Source organism: Agelaius phoeniceus, chromosome 28 (assembly GCF_051311805.1).
Source record: "Agelaius phoeniceus isolate bAgePho1 chromosome 28, bAgePho1.hap1, whole genome shotgun sequence".
NCBI lineage: Eukaryota > Metazoa > Chordata > Aves > Passeriformes > Icteridae > Agelaius > Agelaius phoeniceus.
The window spans coordinates 3213475-3236078 of NC_135292.1; the positions used below are offsets into that span (position 1 = coordinate 3213475).

At 53.0% G+C, this 22604-nt stretch overlaps 2 protein-coding genes and 1 long non-coding RNA gene across 3 annotated transcripts in view; 2 read left to right on the forward strand and 1 right to left on the reverse strand.

Annotated features, from left to right (window-relative positions):
- Positions 1–22604, forward strand: part of LOC143696053 (uncharacterized) — a 1205294-nt gene that overhangs the window by 1058874 nt on the left and 123816 nt on the right. The gene's annotated exons all lie outside the window — the stretch shown is intronic.
- Positions 1–22604, reverse strand: part of LOC143696057 (uncharacterized) — a 244020-nt gene that overhangs the window by 173367 nt on the left and 48049 nt on the right. The window contains exon 2 of the mRNA XM_077191263.1: positions 4369–4632. Within this exon, the coding sequence (XP_077047378.1) occupies positions 4369–4632 (264 nt within the window). The remainder of the gene's footprint in view (positions 1–4368; positions 4633–22604) is intronic.
- LOC143696080 (uncharacterized) lies at positions 11192–11963 on the forward strand. Its single transcript, XR_013185507.1, has 2 exons — positions 11192–11374; positions 11673–11963. It is a non-coding gene; the product is annotated as an uncharacterized LOC143696080 (long non-coding RNA).

Below are 22604 nucleotides of genomic sequence, written 5' to 3' on the forward strand. Positions count from 1 at the left end.
CAGAACGAGGGCAGACAAAGTAAGTTGGTGGGCATGTAATAAAACTTATGACTGCACTTCTGATGATGCAGAGATAAAGCAGATGCCACCCCTGGCAATAGCTCTACAAACTGGCTGTGCTTGCAGAGGGATCAAACATAAACAAGGCAGAGTGAATTATAAAGCAGTTGTAGGATGTACCAGGAGTACAGTCGGAGGTCCAGGACAATTTGTATGGGCAGCAAGCAATGGCACCTGGACAACACATCTGCCTGTAGATGGGAAAGTAAAGGAAATTACTTTAGGCCTCCCAACCTCATGTCCAATTTGGAAAAAGTCCCCATTTAACGGAAAACATGAACTTGTGCAGATAAGAGCAAGACGAGAAGTTCTAGACAATGAAAATCCAGATGACACTTGGCAAGAACCCTCTGGTGGAGTGAAATTTGGGTGGGCCCGAGAGTCTTTGCTTGGTCCTACAGCAAACTATCAGAGTAGGGAGATGCTGTACAAACTTACAGGTCAGGTAGATAGACTGGCAAGAGTCACCCGGGAAGGATTTAAAGAATTAAACGTACAATTACAAGCCACCACAAAAATGACTTTACAAAATCTATTAGCCTTAGATTTGTTACTCCTGAAAGAGCATGGAGTATGTGGATTTTTAAAGGGATGGGTTGGTCATTGCTGCGTTCACATCCCAAATGTAACTGCAGATGTAGAATATGACATCAATCAGTTGAAACAAAGAGAGCATGAAGCACAAGAAGAGCAAAAGGATTTGACTACGACCTGGCTAGGCAAAATCTTTAAAGGGTTAGGGTGGAATGTGAGTTCATGGATTAAATCTGTCATTGAGACTGTGATAATCTTACTAATTGTATTCTTAGCAATTTGGTTAGTTCACAGCATCTTAAAAGGAGAGATACAGAAGAAAACATCCTGGAACCAGAAGATAATAAAGGCTCTGACACGAGATCCACGCCCACCATCTTCTGGTTCTCCAGTGCGTGATAGCATCCACGACAACGTTTACATCAACCATGGACTTGAAGAACGTCAAGAATAAATTGAGAAATAAAGGACTGTATCAAGTGAAAACATTTACACCTATAGTCAAGTGAAAATGCTTTCAAAGGGGGGAGAATGATAGTGGGGCCCTGGAAAAATGTCAAAAATAGACTCTGAAAATGTTAGGCTTTGTGCTTGCCAGATCATGTGAAATCGCACCTGCGTAAGCAGAACATGATAAATGATATAATTGTTAGATGTGATGATTGTTTAGTAATTAAATATAATTATTGTTTAATCATAAGAAGAATCATGAGGAACTATGTTAGAAGTTTGAGGGGGGCCACGAGGAGCCCATGCTTGGCTGAAATCTATGTATACAATAGAACAATTGAAGTTCAGTCATTAACATGAAAGTTATATAACGATAGAATATAAAAACATGTTCATCCCGAACCCATGTCAGAGTCAGATTTGGGTTGGTACCCCTGACACCCAGAGCTCTTCAATAAAAGCACCTGCATAGAATCATTCTGGTGATTATGTGTTTCTGAACGCTAATATACCCAGTAAAGTGTTAAACCCTTCCCAGTTGCTGTGCATGAGGCTCTATGAATATGCACCAGGCTGATGTAAGGGGAAAGGTATTTCAGGGGATCCCTGAAGGTAACAGGGTGCTCCTGGCTGAGTGCCAAGATGCACCCGGCCGTAATAACCTTTGCTCCATGGTCCTGGCCTCCCATTGTCCTTTATTAAACTTTTTAGATTTTCACAGGAGAGTGAACGCATTTTTCACACTTTTGAATGTTTGAAGTTCTTTAATTTTTCACGGGAGGGAGTTTTGAAGAGCTGCAAGTGGCCAATCTGCCTGCAACAAGGACCATTCCACGGGCTCTTGTCACCTTTCCCGACACGTCTGCTGCAGCTCATGGAGGGTAAAGCCCTGGAGGCTCCTTATGGGCGGTTATGGACGATTGCAGGCAGCGCCTCCATGCCCTGGATCAGCGGTGCCCCCTCCTGGGAACCCCCACGTGTTCCAGTTTCTGTGAAGCTGCCTGTGAAAAACACGTTCACTCTCCTGTGAAAATGTAAACAGGTTAATAAAGGACATTAATAAAAGTTTAATGGGAGAGCAGGACCATGGAGCAAAGGTTATTACGGCCGGGTGCATCTTGGCACTCAGCCAGGAGCACCCTGTTACCTTCGGGGATCCCCTGAAATACCTTTCCCCTTACATCAGCCTGGTGCATATTCATAGAGCCTCATGCACAGCAAACTTTCCCCCAAACTAGTTTACATCTTCCAAGAACTATTTAGCATGGCTCTTCCTTGGATCTGCCTTTTTAGAGCATGCAGACTCCTTGGCTGTGGCTTTAGTCCATTCTCTTTATCACCTCCAGTTTTTGGGCCTTGGTGCACTCTGCCTTCAGACAGGGAGTGCTGATAGTTGGCAGATCTGTACAGGTGTCCTCATCCTGTGTGCACTGGATGTTATCCCATCCAAGCAGGCAATTTAACACAAGCAGCTATTTCACTGAGCTTAATTAACAACAGAAATAAAAACTACATAACAAAATATATATATAATTTACATATATATTTAAATATATATATATATAAAATATATATATATTAAAAATATATATATATATATATAATTTACTTTAAAAAACAGTCCCAGCCCATATTTGATCCCAGTCTGTGTGGTCCTGATCCATATGGTCCCAGTCCCTGGGATCCCAGTCCATACAGTCCCAGTCCATATTTGATCCCACTCCAGGCTATCCTGGTCTGGAGGGTTCTGATTCACAGGATCCCCATCCACGTGATCCCAGTCCGTATTTGATCCCAGTCCGTATTTGATCCCAGCCCATATTTGATCCCAGTCTGTGGGGTCCTGCACACACTCCCAGGGTCTGGAATTCCAGTTCCCAGCCAGGAAAAAATGTTCCTGCCCTTGAACTTCCTTCCTATCCCCTCAACAAATTGCAATAAAATTATAAACAAAGAAATAATAATTGAAATTAAATAAATTATAATTAAAAAATCTCAACTCTTCTTTACAATACTCCAACTATGATTTAACTCAAACCAAAAATAAGTATTACTATAATATTACCAATGCATATAAATAAACAAATTATATATCAAGAAATCCCTTTTGAAAATTTTAACTCGATGACCAATGTACTTTAGATAAAAATATCTAAAGAAACTAACAAGCAATCTAACACCTCTTAGTTAAACAATTCATATTACAAATATACTAAACACAAAACCAAACACCACTATAATTTCTCAGACATTTCAACCAAACAATTAAACTTTAATAACATCCTTAAGTACTCTTGAAAAATTAAAATTATTTTCAAAAGATTAATTGTGTGCAGGTGGTTTTATTTTGATATTGGTTTTTGGATTGTTTGGGTTAGATGATTTAAAAAATGGGACTTTTATAGGAATTGAATCAGCTGAGAAGGTGGCACTCTGCAAACAGAATTGACTGAAAATAAATGGGACAGAAATCAGTAACTCTGAAAGTTTAATTTGCTATCAAATACAACCCACACACCCAGCCCCACACAATCCCAATCCCATTGCTCCAAATTGGGATCCCACTTCTCCCAATCTCCTTCCAACCCCATCTCACCCTGGTGGCTGTGGAATGGATTGAGTTTGGCATGGGATTGAATTTTTTTGAGGAGGGAACAAGGAATTTAAGGTAGGATTGAGCCTTTTTGGGTTAACATTCAGTTATTTTCAATGGAATTTGAGTGGTTTTGAGGTGACTGTTCCATCCCAATGGACTTTTGGAGGACAGAGAGATGGAGAAGAGAAAAAAATTCAGGCCAAACCAAAAGAGAAGCAGCCAGGTGTGTTCCCAACATGGATCACAGGGAATGTGAGTGACCAGGGCTGTGCCCAAAGTGCCTCCTCCAGTGGGGGATGGAGCTGCAGCAGCGCACGAAGCTCTTCCCGCACTCGGGGCACTCGCAGGGCTTCCCTTACCGGTGCCTCCGTTGGTGTCGGGTCAAGTTAGAGCTGCTGGAGAAGCTCTTCCCACACTGGGGACACTCGTAGGGCCTCTCCCCGGTGTGGATGCGCCGGTGGGTGACGAGGTGGGAGTTGAGCTTGAATCCCTTCCCGCAGTCATGACAGCGGAAGGGCCTCTCCTCTGTGTGAATCCGATAGTGCATGAGGAGACTGGAGCTGGTCTGAAACCTCTTCCTGCATTTATCACACTCGTAGGGCCTCTCCCCAGTGTGGATGCGCCGGTGCCTGACGAGGTTGCAGTTGTGCTTGAATCCCTTCCCACAGTCGGGGCATTGGAAGGGCCTCTCCTCTGTGTGACTCTGATAGTGCAGGAGAAGATGGGACCTGGTCTGAAACCTCTTCCCACACTTGGAGCACTCATAGGGCCTCTCCCCAGTGTGGGTGCTCTGGTGCCTGATCAGGCTGGAGCTCTGGCTGAAGCTCTTCCCACACTCCCCACACTCGTAGGGCCTCTCCCCAGTGTGGGTCCTCTGGTGGCTGATCAGGTGGGAGCTCTGGCTGAAACTCTTCCCACACTCCCCACACTCGTAGGGCCGTTCCCCAGTGTGGATCCTCTGGTGCACGATCAGCTCGGAGTTCCACCTGAAGCTCTTCCCACACTCCACGCACGTGTGGGGCTTCTCCCCATCATGGAGCTGCTCATGGAGCACCAGCTCCGAGCTCTGGCTCCATCTCCGGCCGCCTTCCCGGCCCAGGCTGCCTCTTTCCCCCTCACATCCCCGCCATCTGCGTTTGCAGCCCCTCCTCGTGCGGCATCTCCGGGCCTTTTCCTCCCCGTTGGCTTCCTGCGCCGTGGAGCCGCTCAAAACGGCCTCTGCCACCAGGTTCTGCCGCGGGCATTTGTCCTCCCTGCTCTCCATGCTCAGCTCCTGCTCTGAGTGAGGAAGGACAAGGACAGCATGGGATTTGCCTCCGTGCCACAGGCAAGGGCAACCAGATCCCCCCAGGCCGTCTCTGGGGACGCACTGCCCCCTCTTGGCTCTCCCCATTTCGGGATGCCGGGGCTGTTTGGGCTCCTGGGCTCCCTTCTCCCCTCATTCTCTGCTCTGGGCTGCAGCGGCTCCAAGGAGTCCCCCCTGCCCCTCTCCAGGCTCTTGAGGCTCCCGCCAATGGCGGCGCTCCCCCCTCTCTGGCCTCCCCACTTTGGCCTCCTGGGGCACACAGGGCTCTGCTCCTCCAGGCTGCCTCTGCCGGCAGCCGCCACCGCCACCCCCCGATGTCCCCCCGAGGGGCCTTTTCCGCTCAGCCTTGCACTTCTTCATTCTCCAAACATCCCCCCAAAAACCCAACCCAGGGACCCCCCGGGATACCCGGGCCGGGCTCCCCCTCCACACTCACCGGAGCCATGGGGGGGGCGATGATCCCACAGGTGGGGGCTGCGAATTCAGGCAGGGCTCGAGACCGCGTGGCTCCCGCAGCTCAGCCTTGATCCGCCCTGGTCCCTCCTCTTCCTCTTCCTCCCGCTCCTCCTCTGTCCTATCTCCACCTCCCTCTCCTCCTCCCCCCTAACCCCGCCTCCTTCCCTGCTCTTTCTCCTCCCGCTCCTCCTCTTCTATCCCCCCCTCCTCCTCCTCCCCTGTCTTATCCCCACCCCCATCTCCTTTTCCATCCCGCCCCTTCCATTCCTTCTCCCCCTCCTCCCCCCTTACCCCGCCTCCTCCTCCCTCTCCATCCCTGCCCTTCCCTCCCTCCTCCTCCTCCCCCAGCAGCAGCCACACCCTCGGTGCCCGTTCCCGCAGCCCTCGCAGCCCGCGGCAGCAGCGGCCATGGAGCCGGGCCAGGTCGGCATGGGCAGCGCGGGGCTCTCGGCTGCTCCCAGCCGCTGCGGGCGGGGGGAACCCGGCCCGGGCCAAAGGAGAGGCAAACTGGGTAAACTGGGGGCAGATCACAAAGCTAAGGATGCAGCAGAAAATGGAGCTGAAAGAGTTAGTTTAATATTAACTCCAAACGAGGAAAAACTGGAAATTCCAAAGTTTAGGGAAGCCGAGAAAAAAGAATTAAACAAGATAGGAAATGAACAAGATAAATCAGGGTAATAGAAACTTCTACATGACTTAATAAAATGTGCTTGCTAGGAAAATATTAGAAGACGTGCATCAGAAACCCCACTGGCGTACTCAAGTTTTGTGTGATCATTTTTTAAGGAATTTTGGGTGCACTGGGATTTTTGGTGTAGCAAAGCAAGTCACTGAAAGATGCTTAATTTGCCAAAGGATAAATAAAAAGGTGATGAGAAAAACAACATTAGGAGGTCATGAGTTAGCTCGTCGACCACTTCAAAATATCCAAGCAGAAGTTTAGATTTGTTAGGTTCTGGATTTATTTGGAAAAAAACCCATTTAATCTAGAAGAAAGAGAATATGCCATATGTTAGACAGGAGATTTTAGGAGAATAAAAATCTTTGAAGTATCAGAAACACCCGAGGAAAAAAACAAGAAAATAAAAAGGGGAAATGAAAGGGAGGGGAACAAGAGGAAAAGTCAGAAAGAGAGTGGGATCCTCTGCAGCTCTTGCCCCCTCCGTTGGCGGCCGAGGCGCCTGTCCCGGGTCCCGGCTCGCTGCCCGCCTCAGCTCCGCCTGCCCCGGTTTCCATCCCAGGTGCGGGCTCACTGCCCAGGGCAGCTCCACCTGCCCCGGCGCTGGCGGTGAATTTGTGTGCCCTGGCCCCACTGCCCGGCCCGCGGCCACTCTGCCGGCCATGCTGGGCAAGATGGGGTTGCTCTGTCCTGCCGCGTGGGCCGAGGTCACCGCGCCGACCGCACCGAGGGCGGGTCCCAGCCATCCCATCCCCGGCTGCCCTGCCCGTGCCAGCTGCGCTGGGCAGCGCCGCTGCTGCTGCCGGGGTCTCCCACCTGCCTTTTCTCTGCCGGGAGCTGCCGGATCAGCCGCCAGAAGCCATGTGGGGGCTGCCCACGCTCCGGCTCGGCCTCCACGGGAAGATCCCCCTCTGGCCATTCCGGCAGCACACCCTGCCCACACTCCGACCGAGCCTCGGCGGGATATCCTCCCCTGACCCCTCCTGCTCTGAGTTACGTCCCCTTGGTAACCACAGCTCCGGCTGTTCAGGGAAACGCCCTCTCTCTACAGGAAGCACCTTATCGAAACACGAGGAGCTCATTTAAAAGGCAGCCCTCTCCAAATTCTTTCTCAAAACACGGGAGAAAGGCTACAGAAGGTAAAAAAGTGAAAGAGTTAGATGAAGGGATTGCTCTATTGCCGTTAAGAGAGGTTCCCATGGCAGGGATGCGCTGCCCCGCCCCGCGGGAGCCACCGGCGCCCCTGCCGGCCGTGCCCGGAACTGCACCCAAGGGGAAAGCGCGGCGGCCGAAAGGCCGGGACCGGCTCCGGGCTCTGTTTGTTGTCACTGCCGGAGCTGTTGATACACACTACTATTATTATATTATACACACTAGGAAAGAACCGTTATTCCTAATCCCATATCTTTGCCTGAGAGCCCCTTGATTTCACTCTTCTAAAAATTAAGAGGGAGGGGGTTTGCATTCTCCATTCCAAGAGAGGCTTTTTCTGCCTTCCCAAGCAGACACCTGTCTTGTAAAGCAAGACAAGCACCCACAGGCACTGAGGGGGGCTGCAGGAGGGGCAGAAGAAGGCCCTGCAGCACTTGGGCACAAAGGCCCAGCAGGTGAGTGCAAGAAGGGAGCAGCAAAAGGCCAAGCTGAAGGCAAAGGCCAGGGCAGAGCTCCTACAGCCCCTGAGGGATCAGCCCCAGGGCCCAAGGGGGCCCCAGCACCCAGGGCACGGCTCGGCCACAAGCACCCGGCAGAGGCATTGCCCTCCTCGGCAGGGCACAGCCCACCCAAACAGCCCCTGGCAAGGAATCAGGGCTCCGGCTGCAGGGCACAAGGACACTGCAAGCAGAGACAGCAGCACCCTCAGGACCAGCAAGTCCAGCCCGTGATGGACATGGATTGGCAGGGCTGTCACAGCTCCCATCACACCAGGGACCCTCCACACTGGAGCCCTTGAGAACATTCAGGTGGGTCTGCATTGAGAGGAGGCATTTTCTGATGGACACAGGGGCCTCTCAATCTGCTCTGAATCTTAGACCTAAAGGGGAAAATAGTAAAGGAATATTTTAATTTTTAAGGGAATGAGTGGGAAAGATGAGCAGGTATGATTTGTTCAACCACTATTAGAAGCTGTGGGGGATAGGTTTGAAATAAATGAATTTCTTTTTCTTCCTCCTGTGATTGTAATTAACTAGGAAGGAATTTGAGAGCTGGATTTTAATACTGTAAAAAGGGATACAGAGGCTAGTTCTGTTGTACCTCTGTGTCAAAAGTCTGACAAGGCCTATGCTGAAGTGAACCCAGAAGTGTGGGCAGCCCCAGGGAAATACAGAAAATTAGATATGGAGCCTCTACAAATTAAAGCAACCAGGACAAGCACTACCCTGTTCCAAGAGAGGGAAGGAAGGGCTCACAGCCTGGTATTGAGTCCCTGTTAAAGGCAGGGCTTTTGGAGCCAAGGATGTCTCCCTACAACACTCCTATCTTGCCAGTCAACCAACTGGATGGATGGACACAAGGGGGAAACACAGAATTTTCAAGTGTTAAAATTAAGATTAACTGAGGCGAGTGGCCTGGGCCTTCCAGACAGGGAAAAAGAATTTGAATTATGGGTGGACGTTAAACAGGGTCTTGCCAAAGGAATTCTTGTGCTAAAATGTTTAACCCAGTGGCCAGAGAGCAGCCTCATTGTCTGCAGAATTGTGCAGCCACAGCTTCCGTGGGAGCAGAGGCCGAAAACTGATGACAACAGGAGGATCTCCTAGAGTTCAAGTCTGGCATCAAGTTAAAGCTTTGACAACCAAAAGAGCCTCTAAATGGATGAGCAGGGCTCGGTGATTACAGTATGAAACTTGTTCAGTGGCACAGGAGGATTCAGAACTGAGGACAGGGCAAGGGTTTAACCCAGCCTCCTGTTTGAACAGCCTGGAGAGGGGCTGGCAAGGAACCCAGGACTGCACTCAAGGGACAGAGCTCCCGAGCCAGGCTGGGAGAGATTGATGGGACATTCCCTGGCCTGAGGGAGACAATGTGTTTGTGGATGGCTCTGCAAGGGCAGCAGGAGGGAAAAGAGCTACAAGACAGGCTGTTATTAAGGAAGGGGAATCAGACAAAGCGCAGGTCACCGGCCCATGCTCAGCTCAACCCGCGGAGCTGTGGGTGCTTGTAAGAGCCTGGCACTGAAATGCCCTGAGCAGGAAGGCTTCAAAATCTTCTGCTGACACCATGGCACCTAACAGGGGGGCAAAAGCAATTCTGACTGCTTCAGCAAGCACTGGATCACTTATTAACCTATTGCTAAAAGAAATAATTCAAAGATAATGGATTGTGGAAGCAATAGATTCAGATGGGGAACTCATTTTACAGGAAAGACCCTTCAGGGGGTTATGGCAGCTTTAGGAATACAATGGGACCTCCATAACCCCTGGCAAGCCCAGAGCTCGGGTTGGGTAGAAAGAATGAATGGGGAAATAAAGAAACACCTTTGGAAGCCGGAGATGGAAACCAAGATGCCATGGGTACAGCTTTTGCCATTGGCCTTGGCAAGAAAAAGAGCCAGACCCAAGGCAGATATTCAATTATCTCCCTTGGAATTCATGTCTGGAATTCCTTACCTGGGCAATTCTCCACCTAGTGCAGGGTGGAAATAAGGGATGTAAATGTAAGGCAGGCTGTAGCCAGGATCCTGTCTCCTGTGGAATCTCTCCCCCAGGAAGCTGGGCTGGCACAGAGCCTGCCCTGGGACTTTGCTGTTGCCAACACCCAGCCAGGCCATCGGCTCCTGCCTAAGGAGTGCAAAGCAGCACCACTGGTGGCCAAGGGGCCCACGCCAAGTGTCCCTGAGGCCAGAAACAGCCGCCAGCACAGCTGAGCACGGGGGGACCCCTCAGCCTGGCCTCAGGGGCTCTGAAGCCCCGGAGATTTGCACTTCCCGCCTGCAGCAGGACCATGGGAGCCGCCCTGAGCCTGCCCTGAAGGCAACGCAGCAGCAGCCAGGGCTCCACAGCGGGCCAAGCCCCTGGGCCTGCCCACAGATCCTCTGCTCAAACCCTCGGGAATCCTGGCCACCCTCCCCTGGCACCTCCAGCCACTGCGGCCAAGCCTCGCTGCCGCTGCTGCAGCTCCAGCGCTGGCTGGGCCTGCACTGCCACAGCTGCTGGGGAGCACCGCGGCACAATTCCACCCTGGGGCTCACTCACACCCACACTCTGGGCTGCCTGCGACTGCACTGCTGCAAAATGTACCCATCCTGCTTCTTTTAAATCTTATTTCTCTGCTCAGAAAGGTTTCTCTACTCAAAGGTTTGCCTTTGGGAAAGAAATTTTAAAGGTTTTATTTAAGGGGTTCCCAGTCTGTTCGGATGTTAAACTCATCTCCACCACTCAATGGAGACGAGTTTAACATCCGAACAGACTGGGAATAGCCCAAAAGACACCCACAGAGATAACGACCAGCAACAAAACATCAACGCCCCGCAGCAAACAGCAACCAACAGCTACCCCAGACACTGCCCCCGCACAGCTGGAGACACCTGGTCTGGAAAAGGCTGAGAAGGAAATCCAGGAGTGTGGGCGGAATTCACAGCAGAGGGGAAGAAATCCGAGTCTAATAGGAAACCAAACACTAAAAACTTACACGACTTGGAAGCAATGAACATTAAAGCAGTGGATTTAGATTGGTTCAGACTACGTAAAGTTTAGGAAAAATCGAGTAAAACTGACATGTCATGGAATGATTTTTTCTGCACAGCCGGGCTATGTGTGGATGAAAGTATTTCTGTTGCACATCCTGGCCAGAACCAAGCAATGCCTTGACTCTCTCACACTAAAGAGATTCTTGGAGAGTTTTTGTTTTCCCTACAGTTTCAGTGATAAGATTACAACATGAGAAACATTTTTTATAATAATCCTACTTTATATTGTCAGGTAGGTTTGGGACAGAAGGGTGAGAATCAATTTTTGGTCAGGGTTTTTCCATGTTCGCCTTTATGTTGCATTTTGCAAAATTGAAGAGCTTTAACCGTGATACTTTTAACTCTTAAATAGTTAATACTTTTTTTTAAAAAAGCAGGGTGAAGCTGCAAAGGGAAACAGCAAATGGAGAATGTTGGGAAAACTTTACTATAAATAAATGGGGGGGAATTGAGATGAGGGACTACATTTTGTTCGTCATGAAAAAGAGACCAGTGTGTTACAAGAGTTGTCTGCTGACTATTTCTGTACTACTTCATGAGATATGAGCTACAAGGATACCAGGGAAGGGGTTGCAGGAGCCCACACATAGTCCCACCCAGCAAATGGTACTAACAGATAACTCACAGAAATAACGACCAGGGAAAAGCTGGGGAAAGGGCAGGGGCAGATAAACACCCAGCAGGGAAACCTTTCCCGCTGACAAATGGTACAAGCAGATAACTCACAGAGATAACGACCAGGGAAAAGCTGGGGAAGGGGCAGGGGCAGATAAACAGTCTGCAAGGCAGGATATTTGCTTGCTTAAGCTTGATAGGGCACAGTTTGCAAGGCAGGACATTTGCTTGCTTAAGCTTGATAGGGCACATATTGCGTTAATCATAAGATTTTGGTAATTTTCCACAGAGAAGTCACCAAATAAGGACATAGGGTGAAGAAGACGCGGCTGAGGAAGACTCCGCAGCCTTTATCACCGACCACCAGGAGACAGAAGGATGACCCCCTAGCAACAACCAGCGCAGGCGCAGAGAACTCCGAGATAACATGGACTCCTGAAGGATGGAGAGGATAAAAGGACTGAATCAGAAACTAGTTGGGGCGGCAGTAGTGGAGCGGAGACTCCCCTGTCGCCCAGCGCTGAGCCTTTGCTTACGTAGTATAACTGCTTCAATAATTAATAAATTCTTTGATTGGAAATTACTCGTTTTGAGTCAATTTTATAACAATGGGGTGTCCAGGGGGTCCCTGTGCCCAGGAAAGGGGGTGCACGGCCCCCGGTGTTGAGGAAGGTGGTGGGTGGGGGCTGTGGAAGGCAGGAGTGGGGGTCCAGGGGGTGCTGGGCTCAAGGAAAAGCGGGGGCTGGGGTGTCTGAGAGGGGGAGGGCCGGGAAAGGGGGTGCAGGGGGGCATTGGTGCTGCATGAGGGGGTGCAGGAGGGTCCCCGTGCTGGATAAGGGGGTGCAGGGGGGGTCCCTGTGCCTGAGAACGGAGGGTTTGGGAGGGTTCCAGTCTCAGATATGGGGGTGCACGGGGGTCCTGGTGCAGTGGAATGGGGGTTCAGGGGGTCCTGGTGCTGTATAAGGGGATGCAGTGGGGTCCCGGTGCCCAGGAATGGGGGTTCAGGGGTGCCGGTGACAGATAATGGCCTGGCTGGGATCTGGTGCTGGGAAAAGGGGTGCAGGGGGTCCCAGGGCCAGATAACGGGATGCACTGGGGTCCCGGTGCCCAGGAATGGGGTACCAGGGGGTTCCATTCCCGAGTTCCGGGGTTCAAGGGGTCCTGGTCCCTGAAAATTGAGGTTCAGGGGGTCCCGGTGCCGGATAAGGGGATGTAGTGGATCCCAGTGCCCAGAAATTGGGGTTCAGGGCGGTTTCCCTGCCCGGGAATGGGGGCTCAGGGGGTTCCAGGCTGCAGATAAGGGGGTGCAGGGGTTATCGGGGCTGAGGAAGGGGGTACAGGGGGGGGTCCCAGTGCCCCGAAATGAACGTTCAAGGGGGGTCTCTTGACCCCCTGGAACCCCAGGGGACCCTCCGGGATCCCCTGGAACCCCTTCCAGGAAGCGCCGGCAATGAGGAACTGGGGGGACGCCAAAATTTGGGAGATCTGGGGGTCCAAAAGCCGAGGAAAAGGGCGGGTCTGGGGTCTGGGAAGGACGAGGTGGCCGGGAATGGGCGTGCAGGGGGTCCCAGAGCACTGACGGGGGTGCGGGGGGATCCTAGGCCCGGATTAGGGGGGGCAGGGGGGTCCCAGTGCCCAAAAATTGGGGTTCAGGGGGTTCCCGTGCCGGGGAATGCGGGTTCGGGGGGAGTTTCCTTCCAGGAATTCGGGATTCAAGGGGGTCCCGGTGGCCGGGAATTGCGGTTCCGGGGGCGTCGGTGACCAGAAATGGGGATTCAGGGGGGTCCTGGGGCCACATGAGGGGGTACAGGGCGGTGCCAATGCTGGGCAAGGGGGTACAGGGGGGTCCCTGTGCCCAGAAATGGGCGCTCAAGGGGGTCCGCGTGCTCAGGAATGGGGGTTCAGGGGGGTCCCGGTGCTGAAAAAGGGTGCTGAGGGGGTCACAGGACCGAAAATGGGGGTTCAGGGGAGTCCCGGTACCCGGGAATGGAGGTTTAGGGAGTTCCCGGTGCCCAGGAATTGCGGTTCAGGGGGGTCCCGGTGAACAGAAATGGGGGTTCAGGGGATCTCGGTGCCAGATGAGGGGGTACAGGGGGGTCCCGGTGCTGGGGAAGTGGAGTGAGGGGGGGTGGCATGACCCAAAATGGGGGTTCAGGAGGGTTCCCCTGCCCGGGAATGGAAGATCAAGGGGGTCCCGGTGCCCGGGAATTGCGGTTCAGGGGGGTCCCGGTTTCGGGGGGTCCCACTCACCTTTGGTCGCGGCCCCCGGGTCCCCCAGGAGCCCCAGGAGCCCCCGGAGCACCCCCAGCCCCAGCGCTGGGGCCATCGCAGCCGTCCCCGATCGCGGCTGCAGAGACGCGAAAGCGAAAGTGCCCGAGGGAGCGCGGGGGGAGGGGGAAAGGGCGAATTCCAGGGAATTCACCTGGATCCCCCCCTGGCACCCCTCTGGATCCCTCGGCGATCCGTCTGGGACTCTCCAGGGCCGCGCCCTGCGGGACCCCCGGGCCGGGCTGTGCTGAACTCCCGGCCCTGCGCTCAAACTCTGCCCGGACCCCGCTGGGCTCGGCCCAAAGCCGGGCAAGCAGCGGGAGCAGCGGAGCCAATTTTTGCTGCGGGTGCGGGTCCCACCCCCGGCGGAGCAGGGCTGGGCGCTGGAACCCGATCCCTGATTCCCAATCTCCTTCTCTCTCTCGCTCTCTCTCTCTGCTGTTCTCTCCCTTTCCTTTGGGGGATCATAAATCCCAGAGCGGCCACAGAGCCCCGTGCCCAGGCCGGGTTTCCCAGCAAAGGGAGGCTGGGGCTGAGGTGCCCCGGGCTGGCCGGGAATGGGGGCCCGGGGCTCCCTGGGCTCACGGAAATGGGGGATCCAGGGGCTGGGAGAGGAGGATACCCGGGAAAGGGGGTGCAGGGGGGTGTTGGGGCAGGATAAGGGGGTGCAGGGGGGGGTCCCAGTGCCCGGGAATGGGGTTGGGGGGGGTGAGCAGCAGCTGCTGGAGAGAGACTGGGACAGACTGGAATGGACTGGGACAGACTGGGAAAAGAACCCACTGGGAGCAGAACTGAGGCAGCAGAGATCATACTGGGATATACTGGGACCACACTGAGGGCTACTGGGAACATGCAGGGGACAATTGAGATTGGACTGGGAGGGACTGGGAATGGTTTGGATCATCCTGGGACTGACTGGAATCATACTGGGAGTGATCAGATCTGTAGTAGGGGTGAAGAAGAGAAACTGGAATAATGCAGGGAGCAACTGGGATCATACTGGGAGCAGCTGCCCCATGCTGGGGTCATACTGGGATCATACTGGGACTGATGAGGTGACACTTGGAGTGACTGGCATAGTACTGGGAGTGTCTGGGAGTAACTGGGATCAAACTGGAGGTGACTGGACTTATACTGGCAGCAACTGGGACCACAGCGGGGGCAAATGGCATCGGGTAAGGTGTGACCCGGCTCATCCTGGAAGTGCCTGGGGCCACACTGGGCTCTTACTGAGAGGGACTGAGAGTGAAAGGAACCATACAGGGCATGACTGGGAGCCGCTGGGACCGTGTCGGGGGCAACTGGGATCCTACCGGGAGTGATTTGGACCATACTGGGAGTGACCGGGAGCCACCGGTGAGGCGGCGGCGGAGCTGGGAGGCGGCCGCAGCGCAGGTGGGAGCCGCGCTGGGTTGTGCGGGGGCTCGGGGCTCGCTGCGGGCCTCGGGGGCGGCAGGGGGCTCAGGCGGGTTCCTTGTGCCGTGTCCGGCCCGTGGTGCCGCTGCCGTGAGGGCGCTGCGGGAGCGGCTGCCCGCGGTCTCCTTGCGGCCGCTGCCTCGGCAGGAGCCGCTGCCGGAGCAGCGCTGGCTCGGCCCGGTTCCTGTGGCTGGCACAGGGGCGGCTGCCCCGTGCCCGCGGCTGTGCGGGGAAATTCACGTGGCCGGAGGTTTCTGTGCCCCGAGGAGACAGAGGAGTCCTGTACAAGTGACTTTATTGCTGAGCAGAGGGAGAGGCCGTGGGGCATTTGCCGTGCGCTCGCTGCCATTGTTGTAGTTCGCAGCCTCCTTTTTATCCCCATTTTCCCGGCTCATCTCCCTCTCCCTTTGCCCACTGGCTGAGGTACTTGGAAGGTTCAGACCTCCCGATCTGCCAACTGCACGTCCTCGTTAATGTGCACCCCCACTTTTGTAGAACAGCCGATATTCACGGCTCTGTTAAGTCTTTTTTGTTCTCGACGTTCAGGAATTTAGCGGGACTTTCTGTGAGCAGCAGTCCATGTTAATTAATAACATTTATTGAAGCTGGTGGTTTCGCCCATTACTTCCTTATCTACAAGCCCCTGGCCCCTCGCTCAGCTGCTGAATGAGCTGCACTCTCAAGGTGCGGAGCATGGTAAAAAGGTGAGAGGTGCTGTAGCACATCAGAGCAGAAGCAGCATTCGTTTAACCCATGGTCTGCCAGGGAACCACAAAACCATGTCCCATTCCCATCCTTTCCACGTTTGGACTGGTACATGAGCTGCTTTTTTGTTTCCTTTGTTATCTGTTTCACCACTTTGGCTTTGTCATCTATTTGCCAAGACCAGTTGGAGTCATTTGATTTTCCACAAACTCCTCTTTTCTCTGCTAACAGATGATCTGATCCCATCCCATGGTGAAATGTTGTGTTCCTCATTTCAGTGGATTGCTCAGCAGGAAGGTCAGGAGCTGGAGCTGTCTGGTTGGTTATTCCGAGGGCAGCTTGTAATCTAATGGTGCCATTGAAATGAGAAATGGGTTCTGTGGCTCCTGATATGAATTGGTTTGGGTTCCCAGGGGCTGGTGCATGGTGTTGTAGGATTTGTTCTGCTGGCCGTTCATCTTCTCCCCATTTTTGGCCGCTCTCTCCAGCCAGGGCTGCATCAATTGACTGCTTTTCTCTAATTAAATCATCAAATACTTGGATTCCCAACTGATTTCCCGGAACTTGTGGTAGCAAGAACATCTCAGTGCTCTAATCCACCCCATATAACATAGACAGTGACAGCACACGTTGGAGTGGGCAGAGGGATGATTCCCCCCCATTTATTTATAGTGAAGTTTTCCCAACATTCTCCATTTGCTGTTTCCCTGTGCAGCTTCACCCGTTTCTGTTGCAGGGTCAGATATCCTCACCCCGGGCTCTGCCTTGAGCTGTGCAAATTCCATCAGTGCAAGCAGGCAGAGCTCGGGGTGAGGGGCAGGGGGAACCAGCCCAATTCCTGCCCCAGGCAAGAGACCCAGGTACATTGGCCAGGCTTTGCCCAGCAGGGTTCATTTGCATTCCTAAAGCTCCTCTCCTGGCTGACTACAACCAAAGCTTCTCTTCCAGGGCTGCCATCTGGTGAGTCACATGTGGCCCCCCGGAATCTGCCTTTTTTAAAAAAAGTATTAACTATTTAAGAGTTAAAAGTATCACGGTTAAAGTTCTTCAATTTTGCAAAATGCAACATAAAGGCGAACATGGAAAAACCCAGACCAAAAATTGATTCTCACCCTTCTGTCCCAAACCTACCTGACAATATAAAGTAGGATTATTATAAAAAATGTTTCTCATGTTGTAATCTTATCACTGAAACTGTAGGGAAAACAAAAACTCTCCAAGAATCTCTTTAGTGTGAGAGAGTCAAGGCATTGCTTGGTTCTGGCCAGGATGGGCAACAGAAATAATTTCATCCACACATAGCCCGGCTGTGCAGAAAAAATCATTCCATGACATGTCAGTTTTACCCGATTTTTCCTAAAATTTACCTAGTCTGAACCAATCTAAATCCACTGCTTTAATGTTCATTGCTTCCAAGTTGTGTAAGTTTTTAGTGTTTGGTTTCCTTTTAGACTCGGATTTCTTCCCCTCTGATGTGAATTCCGCCCACACTCCTGGATTTCCTTCTCAGCCTTTTCCAGACCAGGTGTCTCCAGCTGTGCGGGGGCAGTGTCTGGGGTAGCTGTTGGTTGCTGTTTGCTGCGGGGCGTTGATGTTTTGTTGCTGGTCCTTATCTCTGTGGGTGTCTTTTGGGCTATTCCCAGTCTGTTCGGATGTTAAACTCGTCTCCATTGAGTGGTGGAGATGAGTTTAACATCCGAACAGACTGGGAACCCCTTAAATAAAACCTTTAAAATTTCTTTCCCAAAGGCAAACCTTTGAGTAGAGAAACCTTTCTGAGCAGAGGAATAAGATTTAAAAGAACCAGGATGGGTACATTTTGCAGCAGTGCAGTCGCAGGCAGCCCAGAGTGTGGGTGTGAGTGAGCCCCAGGGTGGAATTGTGCCGCGGTGCTCCCCAGCAGCTGTGGCAGTGCAGGCCCAGCCAGCGCTGGAGCTGCAGCAGCGGCAGCGAGGCTTGGCCGCAGTGGCTGGAGGTGCCAGGGGAGGGTGGCCAGGATTCCCGAGGGTTTGAGCAGAGGATCTGTGGGCAGGCCCAGGGGCTTGGCCCGCTGTGGAGCCCTGGCTGCTGCTGCGTTGCCTTCAGGGCAGGCTCAGGGCGGCTCCCATGGTCCTGCTGCAGGCGGGAAGTGCAAATCTCCGGGGCTTCAGAGCCCCTGAGGCCAGGCTGAGGGGTCCCCCCGTGCTCAGCTGTGCTGGCGGCTGTTTCTGGCCTCAGGGACACTTGGCGTGGGCCCCTTGGCCACCAGTGGTGCTGCTTTGCACTCCTTAGGCAGGAGCCGATGGCCTGGCTGGGTGTTGGCAACAGCAAAGTCCCAGGGCAGGCTCTGTGCCAGCCCAGCTTCCTGGGGGAGAGATTCCACAGGAGACAGGATCCTGGCTACAGCCTGCCTTACATTTACATCCCTTATTTCCACCCTGCACTAGGTGGAGAATTGCCCAGGTAAGGAATTCCAGACATGAATTCCAAGGGAGATAATTGAATATCTGCCTTGGGTCTGGCTCTTTTTCTTGCCAAGGCCAATGGCAAAAGCTGTACCCATGGCATCTTGGTTTCCATCTCCGGCTTCCAAAGGTGTTTCTTTATTTCCCCATTCATTCTTTCTACCCAACCCGAGCTCTGGGCTTGCCAGGGGTTATGGAGGTCCCATTGTATTCCTAAAGCTGCCATAACCCCCTGAAGGGTCTTTCCTGTAAAATGAGTTCCCCATCTGAATCTATTGCTCCCACAATCCATTATCTTTGAATTATTTGTTTTAGCAATAGGTTAATAAGTGATCCAGTGCTTGCTGAAGCAGTCAGAATTGCTTTTGCCCCCCTGTTAGGTGCCATGGTGTCAGCAGAAGATTTTGAAGCCTTCCTGCTCAGGGCATTTCAGTGCCAGGCTCTTACAAGCACCCACAGCTCCGCGGGTTGAGCTGAGCATGGGCCGGTGACCTGCGCTTTGTCTGATTCCCCTTCCTTAATAACAGCCTGTCTTGTAGCTCTTTTCCCTCCTGCTGCCCTTGCAGAGCCATCCACAAACACATTGTCTCCCTCAGGCCAGGGAATGTCCCATCAATCTCTCCCAGCCTGGCTCGGGAGCTCTGTCCCTTGGGTGCAGTCCTGGGTTCCTTGCCAGCCCCTCTCCAGGCTGTTCAAACAGGAGGCTGGGTTAAACCCTTGCCCTGTCCTCAGTTCTGAATCCTCCTGTGCCACTGAACAAGTTTCATACTGTAATCACCGAGCCCTGCTCATCCATTTAGAGGCTCTTTTGGTTGTCAAAGCTTTAACTTGATGCCAGACTTGAACTCTAGGAGATCCTCCTGTTGTCATCAGTTTTCAGGCCTCTGCTCCCACGGAAGCTGTGGCTGCACAATTCTGCAGACAATGTTGCTGCTCTCTGGCCACAGGGTTAAACATTTTAGCACAAGAATTCCTTTGGCAAGACCCTGTTTAACGTCCACCTATAATTCAAATTCTTTTTCCCTGTCTGGAAGGCCCAGGCCACTCGCCTCAGTTAATCTTAATTTTAACACTTGAAGATTCTGTGTTTCCCCCTTGTGTCCATCCATCCAGTTTGTTGACTGGCAAGATAGGAATGTTGTAGGGAGACACACTTGGCTCCAAAAGCCCTGCCTTTAACAGGGACTCAATACCAGGCTGTGAGCCCTTCCTTCCCTCTCTTGGAACAGGGTAGTGCCTGTCCTGGTTGCTTTAATTTGTAGAGGCTCCATATCTAATTTTCTGTATTTCCCTGGGGCTGCCCACACTTCTGGGTTCACTTCAGCATAGGCCTTGTCAGACTTTTGACACAGAGGTACAACAGAACTAGCCTCTGTATCCCTTTTTACAGTATTAAAATCCAGCTCTCAAACTCCTTCCTAGTTAATTACAATCACAGGAGGAAGAAAAAGATATTTATTTCAAACCTATCCCCCACAGCTTCTAATAGTGGTTGAACAAATCATACCTGCTCATCTTTCCCACTCATTCCCTTAAAAATTAAAATATTCCTTTACTATTTTCCCCTTTAGGTCTAAGATTCAGAGCAGATTGAGAGGCCCCTGTGTCCATCAGGAAATGCCTCCTCTCAATGCAGACCCACCTGAATGTTCTCAAGGGCTCCAGTGTGGAGGGTCCCTGGTGTGATGGGAGCTGTGACAGCCCTGCCAATCCATGTCCATCACGGGCTGGACTTGCTGGTCCTGAGGGTGCTGCTGTCTGTGCTTGCAGTGTCCTTGTGCCCTGCAGCTGGAGCCCTGATTCCTTGCCAGGGGCTGTTTGGGTGGGCTGTGCCCTGCCGAGGAGGGCAATGCCTCTGCCGGGTGCTTGTGGCCGAGCCGTGCCCTGGGTGCCGGGGCCCCCTTGGGCCCTGGGGCTGATCCCTCAGGGGCTGTAGGAGCTCTGCCCTGGCCTTTGCCTTCAGCTTGGCCTTTTGCTGCTCCCTTCTTGCATTCACCTGCTGGGCCTTTGTGCCCAAGTGCTGCAGGGCCTTCTTCTGCCCCTCCTGCAGCCCCCCTCAGTGCCTGTGGGTGCTTGTCTTGCTTTACAAGACAGGTGTCTGCTTGGGAAGGCAGAAAAAGCCTCTCTTGGAATGGAGATTGCAAACCCCCTCCCTCTTAATTTTTAGGATAGTGAAATCAAGGGGCTCTCAGGCAAAGATATGGGATTAGGAATAACGGTTCTTTACTAGTGTGTATAATATAATAATAGTAGTGTGTATCAACAGCTCCGGCAGTGCCAACAAACAGAGCCCGGAGCCGGTCCCGGCCTTTCGGCTGCGGCGCTTTCCCCTTGGGTGCAGTTCCGGGCACGGCCGGCAGGGGCGCCGGTGGCTCCCGCGGGGCGGGGCAGCGCATCCCTGCCATGGGAACCTCTCTTAACGGCAATAGAGCAATCCCTTCATCTAACTCTTTCACTTTTTTACCTTCTGTAGCCTTTCTCCCGTGTTTTGAGAAAGAATTTGGAGAGGGCTGCCTTTTAACTGAGCTCCTAGTGTTTCGATAAGGTGCTTCCTGTAGAGAGAGGGATTTTCCCTGAACAGCCGGAGCTGTGGTTACCAAGGGGACGTAACTCAGAGCAGGAGGGGTCAGGGGAGGATATCCCGCCGAGGCTCGGTGGGAGTGTGGGCAGGGTCTGCTGCCGGAATCGCCAGAGGGGGATCTTCCCGTGGAGGCCGAGCCGGAGCGTGGGCAGCCCCCACGTGGCTTCTGGCGGCTGATCCGGCAGCTCCCGGCAGAGAAAAGGCAGGTGGGAGACCCCGGCAGCAGCAGCGGCGCTGCCCAGCGCAGCTGGCACGGGCAGGGCAGCCGGGGATGGGATGGCTGGGACCCGCCCTCGGTGCGGTCGGCGCGGTGACCTCGGCCCACGCGGCAGGACAGAGCAACCCCATCTTGCCCAGCATGGCCGGCAGAGCGGCCGCGGGCCGGGCAGTGGGGCCAGGGCACACAAATTCACCGCCAGCGCCGGGGCAGGTGGAGCTGCCCTGGGCAGTGAGCCCGCACCTGGGATGGAAACCGGGGCAGGCGGAGCTGAGGCGGGCAGCGAGCCGGGACCCGGGACAGGCGCCTCGGCCGCCAACGGAGGGGGCAAGAGCTGCAGAGGATCCCACTCTCTTTCTGACTTTTCCACTTGTTCCCCTCCCTTTCATTTCCCCTTTTTATTTTCTTGGTTTTTTCCTCGGGTGTTTCTGATACTCCAAAGATTTTTATTCTCCTAAAATCTCCTGTCTAACATATGGCATATTCTCTTTCTTCTAGATTAAATGTTTTTTTTTCCAAATAAATCCAGAACCTAACAAATCTAAACTTCTGCTTGGATATTTTGAAATAATTTTGGATTATTCTTCTGCTTGGATATTTTGAAAAACAAGCTAACTCATGACCTCCTAATGTTGTTTTTCTCATCACCTTTTTTTTTATCCTTTGGCAAATTAAGCATCTTTCAGTGACTTGCTTTGCTACACCAAAAATCCCAGTGCACCCAGAATTCCTTAAAAAATGATCACACAAAGCTTGAGTACGCCAGTGGGGTTTCTGATGCATGTCTTCTAATCTTTTCCTAGTAAGCACATTTTATTAAGTCATGTAGAAGTTTCTATTACCCTGATTTATCTTGTTCATTTCCTATCTTGTTTAATTCTTTTTTCTCGGCTTCCCTAAGCTTTGGAATTTGCAGTTTTTCCTCGTTTGGAGTTAATATTAAAGAAACTCTTTCAGCTCCATTTTCTGCTGTATCCTTAGCTTTGTGATCTGCCCCCAGTTTACCCAGTTTGCCTCTCCTTTGGCCCGGGCCGGGTTCCCCCCGCCCGCAGCGGCTGGGAGCAGCCGAGAGCCCCGCGCTGCCCATGCCGACCTGGCCCGGCTCCATGGCCGCTGCTGCCGCGGGCTGCGAGGGCTGCGGGAACGGGGCACCGAGGGTGTGGCTGCTGCTGGGGGAGGAGGAGGAGGGAGGGAAGGGCAGGGATGGAGGGGGAGGAGGAGGCGGGGTAAGGGGAGAGGAGGAGGAAAGGGAGGAGGGATGGAAGGGGAGGGATGAAGGCGGAGAGAGAGCAGCGATGGAAGGAGGAGAAGGAGGTGGGGTTAGGGAGGAGGAGAAGGGATGGAAGGGCAGGGATGAAAGTTGAGAAGCCGGTGGGGATAACAGAGGAGCTGGAGGGGGGATGGAAGAGGACGATGGGAGGAAGAGGAAGAGGAGGGACAAAGGCGGATCAAGGCTGAGCTGCGGGAGCCACGCGGTCTCGATCCCTGCCTGAATTCGCAGCCCCCACCTGTGGGATCATCGCCCCCCCCCCCCATGGCTCCGGTGAGCGGGGAGGGGGAGCCCGGCCCGGATATCCCGGGGGGTCCCTG